Genomic DNA, 16,061 nt, shown 5'->3' with positions numbered 1-16,061 from the left:
CTAAAACTTTAAAGACACAAGAAATTCACTTTCTCTGATTGGTGTGGGACTTTGGTATATTTGATCGGTTCTGTCCTCACTGGGAGTACCCCGCTGCACAGGTACAGTCACTCGCTGCACACGAGGGTGCATGCATCCGACTTGGTCGGGGCTCAGTAAGCACCTTGCGACACTTCCTAAGGAGGGATGGTGGAGGGTAAGCAAGAAAAGAGCTATCCGAGTGGTAAAATAATGTTTTATTCCATGGATGAACAAACGCTAGTATGCCACATGCTCACGTCCCTCCTGCCAGATCTCGCGGCCACAGCTGGCTTCCCCTGTCGGACCGAGTTGGCTTTCGGTCAAGCCCACTGAAAATCGCGAAGTCACGGTCACGTAGCGTCCAGAGCCGTCCGGCTGCTCACGCGTCGGTCCTTTTCCCTGATGGCGACGTCTCACCTGAAAAAATCCTGTGACGGAGACCTTCCCATCGCCCTCATTGCAACTGACACTCAAAACTCACGGAGACGAGACCCAAAACCCTCAAACACCAAAGCAACACGGACGAGCCTTCTCCGCCGACGGGAGGTCAAGGACCACCCCCCTGGCAGACCGGAAGCGGGAGAGACCAGTACTGACATTCAGGTGGTCAACGAGCTCCAAAGGAAACAGAAGTGGTCGGTACGTCTCAAACTAGCACTTGTGGGGAGCGCGGTCAGCCACAGGGCGGCGGCATGCAGGCGACGCGAGCTGCTGGAGGGGCGGTCCCCATTCCCGTCTTCATATACAACAGGACGAAATATGCACCGGGAGCACCGGCCGTGCATCCCGTCGGAGGGGGCGTCCCATGGACAGGCGGCTGGCACACGGTGGTGGGGCGCCGAGCCGTCCCCGGGCGGGAGGCCACCGCTCGCACCCACGCTGCCCTCGACGGTCCCCCGAGCACGCCCACAGACCTGGGGAGGGAGTCAACCCTTCGTCTTGTCACGGCTTTTTGACCGAATGCCACGTGAGAAACTCTTACAAGGTATCAAGGGAGAAGGGGACGGGCTTCAGGCGTACGTACATAGTGTGAGTCTAAGCCAAATCCTAATGCGGCTTTGTGGGAAAGAAGTTTTATTTAGGATTTTTTTTTTTTTTTTTAGTGAATAGTACTGGATGTTGATTCCCCAGTTTGTGTTTTTTTTGGAAATTTCTGCACAGAGTCTCAAGACAATCTCGAGGAGAGGGCAGTTAGTTGCTTCTGATCTGTTTCTGTATCCAAACGAGCCTTACACATGGACCGAAGAACAGAAAGCAAAACAAAGCCGAGAAAGAAAAGAAGGAAAGAAAGACACAAAGAGAGGAAGCCCATGACCGGAGACAGTGTCAGGTAAAAACCATAGAAAAATACGGATTAATTCCAGAAGGTTAAGCATTAGTGTAGCTACAGTAACACTTAGTACGGCCCCTGACATGCCGGATCTCCTAATTACAGAAAGGAGCAAGCCCATCTATGAACAAGTACTGTTAAAATAATTGTGCTCTAGAAGTTTCCATGGCGTGGGTGGATCAGACAGGATGGAAGGCTGCTAATGTGGACGCGGCCGCTAGCCAGGGCGGGTCTTCACGCTACTGCGGGATAGCTTGGGTTTAAGGGCCAGTTTCTGTACTGCTGTCTGTCCTTCGTTCCTGGGGAGGGGCCGGGAGGAGGCGAGGCTGCTGTGGCGGCTCCGGGCGCGGCGGGGAGGGGCCCCTGGGAGCGATGACGCGTCTCGGCCTGGGAAGGAGCTAGTTTCTGAGGCAAAACCGCCTTCGGACGCAAGACACACATGCTATGGAAAGTCACACTTCTTGGCCTGGCCCTGGCCCCGCGGGAGGGGCCGGCGGGGTCCCCCGCGGCACGCTGTTCCCGGGGGAGCCCCCCGCCGTGCTCAGGGCTGGCTCCGGCTCAGTCCTCCTCCTCCTCCTCTTTCGCTGTGGCCGTGGGGAGTCTGTCCTGAATCCGGAAGCACTCCACGAAGAAGTTGATGATGGAGCGGTACAGGTGCTGGTGCAGGGAGGCGCTGTGGAAGTAATGGCTTTCGTCCGGGTAGATCTGCGGGGAAGGCGGGAACAGGTTACTCGCCGCCGGGGTGGTCGCCCCCCGGACCCCGCACGGCCCGGGCCCCGCGCACGGCTCGGCGGCAGCCCGAGAAATGGATCTCCTAACCCGCTTCTTCTCTGGGAGGCTCTGCCGGGCCCGGGGGGCGCTCAGTGCACCGGGGGGGACTCAATCAGACAGCGCTACGCTTTGCTCACCAGACTCTGTACCGTCTGGTTTGCGTCTGCAGCAGGGACGGGTACGAGGTCCCGGGCCACGGAGGCTCCAGCCCAGGGCCCTGGGGCCCCCAGATCACCAAAGCACGGGAAGGGTTCTGTGCCGTCTCTACAACCCTCCCGGGCCGAATCCTGCTGCCGTTTCTCTGAGGCCCGGCCGCCCGCGTTTGGCTCACCCTCCGACTGCGGGCAGGCGACTTTCCTGAGCCGCAGTTTCCAGTTGTGTTAAGTGGACATGATTATCGTGACTGAATGCAGCTCCTATGTGAGGATTAAATGTTATGCGCCCTGTGAAGGGCTTAGAACGAGGCCAGGGCCCGAGTCGCACCATGAGGATGTGCCTGGCCGCCCCCGTAACCCTAGAGGTGCCATATCCACACAAAGGCCCCCGTTCCCGCAGACTCAGAGCCGAGTCTCACTGGCCTCGAAGCCACTCTCTCCCCGTGATACCCGGCTGCCTCCTGCATTCTGCCTTCCTCTGCGTCTCTACTTTAGAGCATTTATTAATGATGGGATTGAGCCACTGTGCGTACAGTAAGACATCTATGGTACAAAATTACACCGAGCAGGGCGTACGTCTCCTGCTGTCCGGGTCCCCAGGCCCTGTGGCCCTTCCTGAGGTGCTCGCTGTTCCAAATTCCCTGAGGATCTGAAGACCTCTGCTGTGCCCGCGGGCCCGGCACGGGGCGTGGGTCCCCTCAGGTGTGGTCTACAATGCACAGCGCTCACAGTCTTGCTGATTTAGCTCCGTCTACCTCTTGGATGAGCGATCCATCCACATCGCTGGTGACTTACCTTTTAAGCCACCACGGCTGTACTGTGTGCGTAAAATGTATTCATGCCGTGGCAGCTTTCAACTTTACTATGGTCTGAACCCTTGCAGAAGTGAGCTCAGAGGTAACATCAGCCAAGTCCTTCCTTCCCCTCTCAGCAACTGGGGCCAGGCTCTCCCCTTGCAGGAAGCTCTCCCTGCCTGGCCCACACGTGTCCCTTCCCTCCAACAAGGCAGTGATGCCGGAAGGCCGGGGGCTCGAAGGCCGAAGGCAGGGAGCGGGCAGTGCCAGGGCCTGGCACTGTCTGAGGGAGGGGTGCTTAGGCGAGGAAAGCTCCCATTTATCGCTGGACCTGAAAAGACCATCGGGGTCACACCTGTTTTGCCAAAGGAACCCCTGGTCAGGAAGGAAATGGAAGATGTTTCCAGAAGCAGCACTGTGCATCGCTGGAAAGAGCCCAGGCTCGAGCTGCTGGGTTAGTACTTGACGCCAGTGAAAACAAGGCTGTGAGTTTGTTTCGTGGGAAGGGCGGCACCCTAACTGCTGCTCAGCCACAGGCGATTCTGGAACATTCCTCCAGAATTCAGTAAACGTGTAGTACTGTCCAGCAGGAGGCCAGTGAGAGAAGGCTCAGGATCTGCACATGTAAAGGCCCCCAGGTGCCCCAGAATGCTGCTCTGATCAACACTGGGACAACACCCACTGTCCCTGCCAGGGACAGCGCCAGCCTCACCGTGGGGGTGTGGGGCCTCTCCTGGCCTTGCTCATCGCGGGACTGGGGAGGGGGATGCACACAGCTCGAGTGTAGAGCCGAGCCATCAGCATCAATTAGTAGAGAAAATCAGCATCTGCTAATTCGTCTGGCCCAGTGTGCCCGTGCCCGTCTCCACCAGCCGCCAACACGCGTGTGTCTGCAGAAACGCGGTGACCGGAATACCAGTCCGTTCTTTTTCCACCAGCAGGATGTCCCTCTCCAAGCATGAAACGAGTGGATGTGCAAATACGGTACCTGTAAGCTGTAATTAGCCTTCCCCTTAATTAGCTGTGTAATGAGTTCCGCCGTGTGCTGGAAATGGATTTTTTCTGTTAAAAAAAAAAAAAAAAGAGGAGAAGTACTGGTTAAACCCAGAACACCATCGGGACGATGCGGGAATTAGCGTCCCCGGGCCTTACCGTCGGCGGTTGCGTGAATGATCAGAAACTGCTGCTCCTCCAGGGCGGACACTCGGTGAGCCACCTTGGTCATCTGCACATGCAGGGCAAGGGGACAGAGTTAGCGGGCCTCACTGCGGCTGGCGAGGGGTTCGTACCGGACCCCTGACTGAGAAGGCAGCTCTGCACCTGGGAGAACGGGGGGCTTCGCAGGGGAGGGGAATGCACGCATCTCGGAAGCCTCCCTACATGAGCGCTTTAGGAGGAAGAAGGGGTGAAAGAAAGCATAGGAGAGCTTTTGCCCACGGCACGTGGCCCCAGAGAGCCACCATTTCGGCTGGTGCCACTGGGAGAGGACACCCGGGCTGGAAAGTCCCGTGATTCACGTGCAAATTCCAGTTTTGAAGCCAGGTCCTCCGTGCAACAGAAGTCTGGCCCCCTCCCCGCCCCGCCCCCAGGGAAACACCCCGTGTGACACCGGCACGGAGTCACTTCAGTGGCTATGACGAAGCAGGTGCTCTCGGAGGACTCTTCTGCCGATCAATGGCTTATTGAAGCAGCCTTGGACGAGGGGACCGGCAGTCATCCGTGCCCAGTGACCGTGGACCCTGGACAGACCCTCTTCTGTCCAAGACTTTCCTAACTCCCGTCCTTGGCCCTCGAGTGCCAGAAAGAGAAACAGGGCAGACCTGAGGGAGGCACTGCTTGCTCACCAGGTTTTCTCAGAGTGAGTTTGGTGGGGGAGAGGGGGAGCCCCGCGGGCCGTGGGGAGGGAGCGTGGGTCCCGGAGCTGGGCCAGGGCTCAGAGGGGCGGGACAGAGGAATTCAGAGGGGCAGGCTCCGGTTCATCGAATCTGCCCCCGCCCGGTGGTGTGGCGCCCACACGTACCTCGTACGCCCTGTTGTCAAGTCCGTGGAGGCCCAGGTACCTCTCGGAGAACGCGGATGCTAGACACGAGAACAGCGGTAAGGGTTACGGGAGGGGAGCCTGTGCGCAGCCCCCAGATGCGGGGACGCCCCTGGCAGGGGGCTGGGGGCGGGGAGTGTGGGCTCGGCCTGCGGGGCTTCACACGGGTAATCAGAGAGCACCCGGTAACGTTCAGTGTCTTAGAGCTGGTGGCTGGGTTTTAAGCGATATAGCAAAACCTCAATCCTGTGACACGGTTCATCCGAATCCCCAATGAGCAGGGTAACCTCTCACTTTGTTTCAACACACAGGAAAGGCAGCAGGCGCAGGGACATCCTTTTTTTGTGTGTTTTCTTTTTAGTGTTAATTTAACAATGTTAATTGTCTTTTTAATGTTTATTTTTGAGACAGGGAGAGAGAGTGTGCATGTGCGTGTGCGTGTGCGTGTGAATGGGGGAGGGGCCGAGAGAGAGGAAGACACAGAATCTGAAGCAGCTCCAGGCTCCGAGCCATCAGCACAGACCCCGACGTGGGGCTCGAACCCACAACCGTGAGATCATGACCTGCGCCAAAGTCAGGGCACTTAACCGACTGAGCCCCCCGGGTGCCCCCAGGGACATCCTTAATTACATGGCAAAGACAGGGAGAGGGCTCGCTGCCTGGGGCTCTGTGCCCAGTCAGGGTGCAGGATGGTGCATTTATGTGCATCCAAATCAGGCACCTTTGGAATCGCATGATTAAAAAAATTAAAGTCTCACTGAATTTTAAACATCTGAAATACGCTACACGTATTCCCATGGGAAAACAAACTTTAAGTTATTACGATCTTGAAGGCGGGCGCTCTGGGACTTCAAGTTGAAGTCTGCATTAAAGCACTTCGTAAACGTGTCTTTCGTGAGCCTTTTGGCTGCAGGAGCCTGAGGTCCTCACAGTGGCCCCTCCACGGGGTCCTGGGTGTGGAGTCGGGGCACGGGGGAGGGGCGGCCAGGGGGCCCCTGGGCGAGTCTTGAGCTCCTGGTCTTGTGTGTCGGGAACGTGACTTACAGGCATTGGCAGGTGGACTGGTGTCATTCAAACAAGTGGCCCGAAGCCCTCCCTCCCTCCCTCCCCTTCCCAGGCTTCCGTCCAGGTTTCTCGTTAGCCACATGCCCTGGTCGCCTCCCACCCACCGGGGACACGGGAAGGGAAGCATGGGGCCGTGGGGCAGGGGGAGGGGGTGGGGGGTTGTGGAGGCAAGACCATTACCGTAGAGCTTGAAGTCTGTTATGGGAGAGAGCGCGGAGCCACAGGTGAAAACCTGCCCCTGATTTTCACCCTTCGCTGGGAGGATGTAAGTGCTCAGGTACCCGCCGTAGTCCTGGGGGAGGGAGAGGGGGATGAGTGAGCAAAGTGTCACCCATTCTGTCACAAAAACAGCCCGACAGAGATCAGTGACTCAGGGACCGTTTTCACGGAGTTTCTGCCACAAAGTAAAGAAGGCTGGGAGGCAAATCCCTTCTCACTTAGATACTACGTGAGGCAAACCTCCCGACTTTGTCGTGGGGGCTGCATGACAGGCGCCGCGGCCGCGGGTGAGACTCTCATCAGGCCCCCTCCGAACAGGGTCCTCCCGCAGCGCCTCGGGCTGCCTTCCCGACCCCGGGGGCCCGGCCATGGAGCGATCGTGAGGGCCCAGCGAGGACCCTGCGCCAAAGGGCTCGGGTGCCGGTCAGCCAGGATGCCCGGCTCAGGGGCGGCTCCATCACGACCTCTAGTGCCCTAACCTGGGGGCCACACGCGAGGCCCCTGCTTGGACGTGGGCATTCCGGAGAGAGTGAAATGTTAAGTGTTATCTGCCAAGGGTGCCTTCAAAGCCGCTTACATCACGTGTGCTCCGGCTCCTGAAGAACCGAGGGGAAGGCGGCCTGGATGAGATGCTGTGATGAGCAGGAGTGGGGGGGGGTGGGGGGTGGGGAGGTGGAGGGACAGGGGCGGGGGCTCGAGAGTGCCGAGGGTGGTAGGGTACAGGGGCTTAGAGGTGTTGGGTGGGCGTGTGTGTAAGTCTATGTATGTGTGTGACTGTGTGTGTGTGTGAGCGTGTGTACACTGGGGGTCTGCGTGTTCTGTGTGGGAAGGTGTGTGGGTGTGTGTCTATGGGGGCCTGTGAGTGTGTAGGTGGCATGTAAGTGTGTGGGGCATGTGTGTGACTGCATGCGCATGAGTGTGTGAATGAGTGTACACTAGCGGTCTGAGTGTTGAGTGGGGAGGCATGTGTGTGTGTTATGTATATGGTGTGAATACACGTGTGCATGCGTGTGTGGGGCGTGCGAGTGTGCACGTACACGTGTATGTGTTGTGCATGTGGGGGCATGTGTGCGTGGATGTGTGAATGTGTGTGGGTGCAAATGTATGTGGGTTGCGTGGGGGGTGTGTGTGTGTGAATGCGTGGGTTGGGGTGGAAGGGCCGAGTGTGAAGAGGCCTGTACCTGATGGACTGTGTGTGTGTAGCCCAGGCTGTGCCCCCCTCACCGCGGAATCAGCCGTTGTGACCTGTGTGTTAGGTGGGTTACAATCCAACAGCGTTCCTTCAACACAACAGGAATATCTTCTTTTAATGATGATAAAGGCGTCATCTTGGCTTCTGGTTAATACTTTTCATTGTCAGTGGAACCCCAAGTCCTTACGAGGCATCTGCCATTTGCTTGTAAGAAGGCTTGACCGACAAGGCAACGCTGGCGAGGACGTGGAATGAGGGACCGTCACTCACTGCTGGCGGGACGCCACACGGGGCAGCCACGTTAGAAGACAGCGTGTGGCTTCTTACCAAACTAAACACACTTTTCACCCTGGGATCCAGCAGCCACGCTCCTTGGCATTTATTCAGAGGAGCTGAAAACTTTAATCTGCACAGAAGCCTGTGCGTGGTCGGCTGCCCCGGCGTCTTTCATAATCGCCAAGCAAGCCGGTCAGTGGACCACTAAACCGCGGTACGTGGCCTGTGACTCGCGGCAGAGAATGGTGAGCTATCGAGCCGTGAGAAGAACTTCAGACGCGTGTTACTCGGTGACAGAAGCCCGTCTGACAAGCCCGTGTGAGCCTCTGAGGGGCACACACTGAGCAGGGACAGGCCCGGGGCCGAGGGCCGTGACCCAGCCGTCCGTCTGCAGGGCGGCAACTTCCCGGGGAGGCGGGTGCGTGATACATGCTGACGCCCCAAGTTACATGTACAGATGACCCAACGGGCTCTGAGCCCCTCCCGGGCAGCGGGGATGAGCCTCCGGAACGCTCTGGAGAGAGTCCCGGGCCCTCCCCTTAACAGCGGGGGTGGAGGGCCCCAGGAGGCCGTGTCGGGGATCAGCCATTGGGTGGCGCCGCATCTCAACCGTACACGGGCCCCCAGAGCACACTGGGCACGGAAGGTCCGGAGGCAGCGACATTAGAGGTGGTCTGTCATTACGTTCAAGCCTCCACCTGCGCTGAGGGCACGGCGAGGCGGCCCCGCAGGGCCTGTGCTGAGTCCTCCCTTGGAGGGTGGTGGGTCTGGGTCTATTCCTCTGTGCCTGTGCCTTGTGAAGCGTGAGGCTCACGGATCCCGGCTAAGAATGTGTGTGTGTGTGTGTGTGTGTGTGTGTGTGTGTGTATGTGTGTGTATGCGCGTGCGCACACCCCCAGGTGACACCAGGTGGCCCCCAACGACCTGGCTGGCAGCCCTGGGCCTGCGCACCACCCGCTGGGCCGCCCTGAGGAATGTGAGCCGCCTACTCCTCCCACAGCGACCCTGGTAAATGAACACGGCCCAGAAGCGTACAGAGAAATAAGGACTCCTGCGCTCCCTCGTTTCCCGGGCCACCCCACCGGGCGCCATGGCGGGCCCCTGTCAGAACAGCCAGCGGGGCCTGATGAAGTGTCCCGTGGGATCTGGAGTCTTTGTCTTTCCTTCTGGAGAACACAGAAGCCCTGCTAAATAAGCGGGTCAGACGTCGGCTCCCTTCCGGAATCACTAAGCGCCCAGCCTCTTGCTCTTAAAGACAGTGACGGCTCTCACCGCACCAGCCGAGAGACGTTTGGGGCAAGTGGGACGGGGCCTGGGTGGTGGTGACGGCCCAGGGCAGCGCTCCGGACGGGGACAGGGGTGGGGGCGCGGCGGGCTCACCTTCCCGAACACGGCCACGCGCGTCTTGTCGATGTACTGTTCCTTCAGCATCATCCTGCAAGGCCGAAGAAGAGGGCGTTGAGCGACCGCGCACCCGCGTGAGGCCGGGGGCCACGCTTTCCAACCATTTCAGGCGTGAAGCCCCCCACCTAAGTCAAAGGAAATACTGGAATTCGAACGTAACTGCTTGCTGCGTTTCTTTCTTTGGGGCACAGCCGGCGTGGTAAGCACGTTAAGAACCTCACGACGCCCTGGCGCTAACTGGCCAGGTCTGTGACACTTGCTGACGGACAGCCGGAGCGCACAGCAGCTGACGCTGATCGGAGACCAGGCGCCGCGGGGTCCCTGTCCGCTGAGCCAGCCTGCCCCTCGCTTGGACCGTGTGGCTCCCGGCCACACCCCAGACTCTGGACGCGTCCGGACATGCTGGTTCTGTGCTAAGGGGCTGGGCCCCCACTCCACCTGCAGTGTCCTCTGTCCCTAACTCCTGGGCGCGGGTCCCCGTCCTGAGCCTGCTTGGTGGCAGACTCAGCCCTGCCTTGTGTTTCCTGCCGTGGCTGGCGCTGCGGGGTCCTGCCTTGCCAGCATCTCACTAGCCGGTCGCCCCTCGTTCCCACACCCAATGACAGGGATCCTTCTGGCTTCTGGACCCTAAGTCAGCGGCGGGAGCCCTGCCACGGGCTGGCACGTGACGGGCTGTTCCCGGATCTCTGCGGGTGGCTTCCCTCCAGGCGCACCCCCCACCGCCAGAGCCCCTCCCCGCACGTCCCGGCTCCCCCCCTTTCTATCTGCTTCTTGGGGATTACTCCTTTGTTTCGGTTTTCGGTGTTCTGCGGGCTGGCACCACCCCGTCACCGATAACTGCCCTTCTCAGCCTGAAGGGGGCGTAAAACTCTGGGTACCAGGCCTCAGAGCCAACTCTTTTTTCCCTTCAGATGACCCCCCCCCACCACCCGGGTCCCAGGACACGGCCAGTCCTCCCTGTCAGAACAGCCCCTTCATGGACACACGTTCCCGGGGCTGAGGGCCCAGCTAGGAGCAAGCATCCCCTGGCTTTCCCGACGGAGGAAGGTAGTGGAAACATCCGACGCTGGTCCTAGAGACAACCAGCCGCGCAGAAGCAGAAGAGAGGAGAGAACGGGGATCGACAGATGACGGGTACGTTCAGCATTCGAACAGAAGTACCAACAGGAGCGTGAGCAGGATTGGGGAACGAGTGAGAGACGCGATGAGTAGGTCCGTGGGAAGTTACTCCAGTGAAGGACAAAGCAATCCTCCCCAAACCAAAAGACGCGGAGGAAAGTGGGGCGTTAGTGGGCCCGCCTGCTCTGTGGGGAGCAGAATCGGCGGTGGTCCTGAGCCCCCAGCTCGTGATCTAATGAGACCTTTCAATATGTCATTATTCGGGGGGGGGGGGGGGGGCTGCGGAATTGCTAAATAAGTCAATACAAAGGCACCCACNCCAACTGGACAGGGCTGTCTACCGCGTGCTCGAAAGGTCGGTGTGGCCATGTGAAGAGCTAGTGCCACCTCGGGGCGGGGGGGGTATGTCATTATTCGGGGGGGGGGGGGGGGGCTGCGGAATTGCTAAATAAGTCAATACAAAGGCACCCACGCAGCCATGCTAACTGTGCTCAGGAGGTGCACATGTGCACGCGCGCCCACACGCACACAGACGTGCGCACCTGTGCACCAAGCGGTGAAACGCTTTGGCTCCGCCAGCACTTTCACAACCAGCCCAGCCGGCCCCACGAGGATTCTGCCCCCGGCCGGACGCCCAGATCACACTCGCTGGGATGCACGTAGCAGTCTGTGGGGACCGCGGAGCGTGTGGGGCACCGCGAAGGGCTCCGTTCCAGCTTGTAAAACACCGTGGGTTTCCACTCTCGGCCCTCTTCCAAGTCCACAGGCAGCCTTGGGTCTCTGGCAATCCCTTCATCTCATTACCTAGCGACTCATTTCTTGATCTAAATGCCAGAAAATCTTGCAAATGACCCTCATTTATCTGGATTCTTCCAAGGGTGGCTGTTTTTCCAATACCAAGTGTTTGTTATCTCGTGCCTGTATTTTCACTACCCAACCGAGCAAATCCCAGGTGACGATTTTTCTATGAACAGCGGAACTCCGAATTAAGGAGAGCCCGATTTCATACATTGGGAGCGCTTGTTTATGATTGGGGTGGGGTGAGGTGTAGCCGAAAGCGGAAGCAGAATCCATCAGGATGTCTTTCTTCCTGGAGCGCGTCCCGAGCTCCCTTCCACGCTGGTTCGTAGAGGCTCCGCCGGGAGGGGCTCCAGCCCTGGGGGAGGTGGGCTAACACGGTGACGCCCGCTGTGTGTGGTCACAGCTGGAGGAGCCGAGCGCAGTGAACACTGGGACCCGAGCGGGAGCCGAGAGCTGGTCAGGGTGGGTGGGAGCCGTGTGGATGGGAGGTCACCAGAGCACCTCGGAGGTGGCGGCACAGGGTCCTGGGTGAGCCGGGCTGTTTGCAGGGCCGTGTGGAACTTCACAGGGACGGGGTGCACGTCTGCACACTCCTCCCTTGAGCGAGCCGGGCCCTGGGGGGCTGCTGACCACCGGCGGCCACATCTGACCCGCCATGGCGCCCACAGCACCCCAAGCTGCGCTCTCGGGGACAGAGTGTGGCTGCCTGGCACGGGATCCTGCACGGCCGACCCGGCGACGGTCTCCCCATCACGCTGGCGGGGACTCTCAGAGCCTCGCTGCCATTGCGAGCCCCCTCCCCACTCTGTCCTCCATCCCCGCCTTCTACAGTGTCACACTCCACGGCAGCCTGGTGGCCGCCCTCCCGCCCTGGCACCCTTCACCAACAGCCCCTGCCGCCACCTTCTGGGGACCCCGCGGACACAGGTGTCCACACGGCTGCTCGGCACACTCAGAGCGGGGGAAGCCCACAGCCAGAGTCTGCATCTGGCGAGGACGAGAAGCCAGCGGTGGCGGGCGGGGAACCACGGCCCGTGCCTTCTTCCGGCTCGGCGCGACGGGCGGGCACGCGTACCTGGCCTGGGCACTGTGCCTCAGAGGCCTCCCGGGGCGGCCCCTCGCCACCTGCGGTGGCCCACCCTGCCCTGTCGGTGGGGACCGCGCCCTTCTGTGGGTCCGTCCTCGGCCCCCTCTGGACCACAGCTTGGCACTGATAGCCCGGGCAGTCGCCCCCTGCTGGGCTGGTCTCGGGGTCAGGAGGCCGCACCCACGTGGCAGCCCCCTCTTCCTTCTTCATCCCCGAGGGGGCTTCCTCCTCCCCGAGGGGGCTTCCTCCTCCCCGCTTCCCCTCCGCTCTGTCCACGGGGGTCCACCGTGCTCAGTGCCTCCGAGGACGCCCGTCATGAACAGCCACAGTGGCTCCTGCGTCCTCTGGCTTCCAGTGGGTTCTGCCGGGGGGGGGAGGGCGCGGCTCCTGAGGCGCTCCCTCCCCATGGCGGAGGCCCACGTCAGCGCCTGCCACGCCGTGGCCGTGGCCGTGGCCTCGCCGACCTGCCCGTTCTTCGTCTCTCCTCAACGACTCGGTCTGAGCGGCAGGACGCCGATCCGTACAACTTGCCAGCTGCTGCCGGCGTCACAGTCAACGACGCTGACCTTGCCGCGTCCTCGCTTAAAGCTCCTCTTGCTGAACTCCGCGCCGCAGGGCGAGGTCGGACGGTGCGGGACGGGTCTCGGCATGCAGCCCGCCCCGCCCCGCCGCTGCCTCTGCACACTCGGTGTTCGGTGCCCAGCGCGCCCCCAACAGCGGTGCCGCTGCACCACCCGGAGCCTTGGCTCACGGTATTTTCTCGGCCTGGGCTGCGGCTCTCGCGTTTTCTGCCCGACGCATCGATGAACCCTTTGCGGTCTAGAAGCCCCGGAGGCAGCCTGGCCCTGGGCGGCAGTGAGGCTCGGCCCCAGCCCCTGACGCAGCCGCCGGGCCTGGGAGGGGCGCCCGCTGCTGACCCCGGGGGGCTCCGGGACAAGAGCGGGACGTGGGGGGCGGAGAATCGCAAGGGGCGCCAGCCTCGTGGTTTCCAGACTTCCGACCCCAGCGGGCGCCGCGCACACAGGCGCGGACCCACGGGGCTCGGCGCGCCCTCGCGCCCCGACGGCCTCCGCCCCCGGCGTGCCCGACCCGGCGGCAGGGTCTCCACCGCGCTGTGTTCCTGCGTCTGGCAGCTCGGGGCCTGACGGCTGCCTTTCCGGGACAGCTTCCGCCTCGGTTTTCGAACAGATGGCCGGACCAGCTCCTTAGTTTTGAAAACGCCGAGTGCGAAGCCGCCTTTTTGCTTTCGGGTCCCCGCGCTCAGAAGGCAGAGGCTAGACGCGGCCAGGCGCCTGCAGGGGTGCGGGCCGCGGGCGCGCCTGAAGGACACCGAGTCCTGGCTGGCGTTCCGGAGGCCGAGAGGCTGTGCTGCCGCTGACGACAGCCCCGCCCCCACGCCCAAGTCCAGCCGGGTCTCTCTCCTTTGCTGCGGGAGAAGCTTCCCTTGGGGGACACCTGCGGGCTGGCCCGGCCCCGCCTCCGCGCCTCCCCACGGCACCCACGGCGCCGCCCAGCCTCCCTCCCCTGCTGGCAGGGGCGGGGGGGGGGGGCCCTCCAGGTCTCAGGGTGATGGCCCACGTCTCTCTCTTGCTGGGGATGGGTTCTGAACCAGGCAGGGGGGTGTATGGAGAGGCTGGCTGGGTGCTTCTGGGAGGCTCCTCCCTTCCTTTCTGGAAATTTCTGGAAGTGGCTCCCTCCCCAACCTGCTAGAGGTGAATGGAGAGGCCCAGAATGAGGTGGCCCTGGCAGCCATCCTGTGGGCACAAGGAGAGTCCCTCCGGGTGGGCCCTGGCGGCCGGCTGGGCGGAGGGATGGGGAGAGCCTGGCTTTGGGTCTCTGGGTCCATCGGTCCGTGGCCACCATGGCTAGGCTTCGGTTCTAGATACGAAACAGTATGGTTCCTTTTTTTTTTTTTGAGACAGAGCATGAGCAGAGGAGGGGCAGAGAGAGGGAGACACAGAACCTGAAGCAGCTCCAGGCTCCGAGCTGTCAGCGCAGAGCCTGACACGGGGCTCGAACTCACTGACGGTGAGATCATGACCTGAGCCGAAGTCGGAGGCTTAAGGACTGAGCCCCCCAGGCGCCCCATGGCTCTTTATTTTTAAGGCATGTTGGACGTGCTGGGCCTGCGAGTCAGCTCCTGGGCAAAAGCGCCCGCACAAGTCCCGAGAAGCTGCCCTCGTCGCCCCTCCTCTGCAATTCCGTGTGCGGGGCCTACAGGATCGGTCCTCAGCCAGCTTCCCTGCCACTGAGCGGGGGTACCACTCACTCCTCACCCAACGGAAGAGATCCGACTGCCGCGTGCCACTGCCCCCAGCCTTCTCAGAGCACAGAACCTTCTGGAAGAATCTGGAAAGTGAACTGTCTGGGCCTGCGGAGCACACGGCGGTGAGGCGGGTGGGGGCTGGGACGTGTCAGCCTGCGCCTGGCACCCTCCGCGGGCAGCAGCGCTGGAGTCCCGGGAGCCCGGGCCCCCCTGTGCCCTTCCCGGGGCTCCCGCCGCGCTGGGGCCGCGCGGGCGCACAGGCCCCTCCAGGCCTTCCCGCTGCGGGGCGGGTGAGGGCAGGAGACCCCCCCCGCCCCGCGCCCCAGGGCCTCACCGCACGGCCTCCAGCTGGTCCTTCTCCTCCAGGGCGCCCAGCCGCCGCCCCACCTCGTGCAGGAGCTTGGTCCCCTGGAAGCCGCTGCCGCGGCCGTCGCACTTGAGCACCACGGCCCCGTGGCTGCTCACCATCACCGTCTCCCAGCTCACCTGGAACCGCTCGGCCACGCTCTGGCCCCCGGGGGTGCCGTCCCTGCAATACAGTTCCGTCTCCAGCGCTCCGCCCCACCCCCCCGGCCTCCCCCTCCCGTCCCCCGTCTCTTCCCCCTCCTCCCCTCTCCTCCCCTCTTCCCCCCTACTCCCCTTCCCTCCCCCCTCCCCTCCCCTCCTCTACCCTCCCCATCCCCTCTTCCCCCTACTCCCCTCCCTTCCCCTCCCTCCCCTTCCCTCCCCTCCCCTCTTCCCCCTCCTCCCCTCCCCTTCCCGCCCCCTACCCCACCCCCCCCAGCCCCCAGCGTCCCCCCTCTCCCGGCCTCGTCTGGGGCAGGCACGTCTCCAGAGACAGGGACTAGGTCCGGCACCCACCCGCCCGCCGCAGGCTCCTTTCTGCCAGGGGGGGACGGCTACTGCCAGGGCCGCAGGGCACGCAGCAAGGGTGTGCGTGTGTGAGGGGAGTGTGGCGGGTGTGTGCGTAAGGTACGTGTATGTGTGTGTGCACGAGTGTCTGTATGGTGTGTGAGGTGTCAGTGTGTGTGCGGGAGTGTGTTGAGGCGTGTGTGTGTGAGCAGTATGTGAGTGTGTGAGGGTGTGGGGGAGCGTGAGGGGTGTGGGTAAGAGAAGTGAGCATAAAGCTTGTGTGTCACCTGTGTGTGAGGTGTCTGTGGGGAGTGTGTATGTAGGGGTGTGTGAGGTGTGTAAGGTGTGTGTGTGTGTCTGGTGTGTGAGGGGTGTGAGTGGCAGGTGTGTGGCCGTGGCCCAGCGCACACAGTGGGAAGGTGGGTAGCTGTGACTTGGCACCGGATGCCGGGGCCTGGGCTGCGTGTGTGAGGGAAGTGTGAGCGTGTGTCAGGAGGCCTGTCCACGCCCAGGGGCGAGGTCCGGGTCAGGGGTGCTGTTCCTTGGATCTTGGGGGGCTTCACTCTCCCCGGCCGCTTTCCAGTCCCCAAGACGGGCCAAGGGGCAAGGGCAGAGCCTGGTGGGCAGGGGGTGGTGTGTGAGGGGCGAGGGCAGAGCCTGGTGGGCAGGGG

The 16,061-nt window shown here is 61.8% G+C and overlaps 1 protein-coding gene across 2 annotated transcripts in view; it reads right to left on the bottom strand.

Annotated features, from left to right (window-relative positions):
• Positions 1–221: 221 nt before the first annotated feature.
• Positions 222–16,061, bottom strand: part of DPP6 (dipeptidyl peptidase like 6) — an 831,643-nt gene continuing 815,803 nt past the window's right edge. For both annotated transcript variants that reach the window (XM_039230760.1, XM_039230759.1), the window contains exons 20-26: positions 14,873–15,067; positions 9,242–9,296; positions 6,355–6,466; positions 5,092–5,150; positions 4,224–4,296; positions 4,060–4,133; positions 222–2,056 (exon numbers count right to left, since the gene is read on the bottom strand). In XM_039230760.1, coding sequence (XP_039086691.1) covers positions 1,910–2,056; positions 4,060–4,133; positions 4,224–4,296; positions 5,092–5,150; positions 6,355–6,466; positions 9,242–9,296; positions 14,873–15,067 — 715 coding nt within the window. In that variant the 3' untranslated portion in view covers positions 222–1,909. The remainder of the gene's footprint in view (positions 2,057–4,059; positions 4,134–4,223; positions 4,297–5,091; positions 5,151–6,354; positions 6,467–9,241; positions 9,297–14,872; positions 15,068–16,061) is intronic.

This window comes from Hyaena hyaena, unplaced genomic scaffold (assembly GCF_003009895.1).
Source record: "Hyaena hyaena isolate Hyena2069 unplaced genomic scaffold, ASM300989v1 scaffold_50, whole genome shotgun sequence".
NCBI lineage: Eukaryota > Metazoa > Chordata > Mammalia > Carnivora > Hyaenidae > Hyaena > Hyaena hyaena.
The sequence above is the reverse complement of the archived record's forward strand: the minus strand, read 5'-3'. Positions and strand labels throughout refer to the sequence as shown.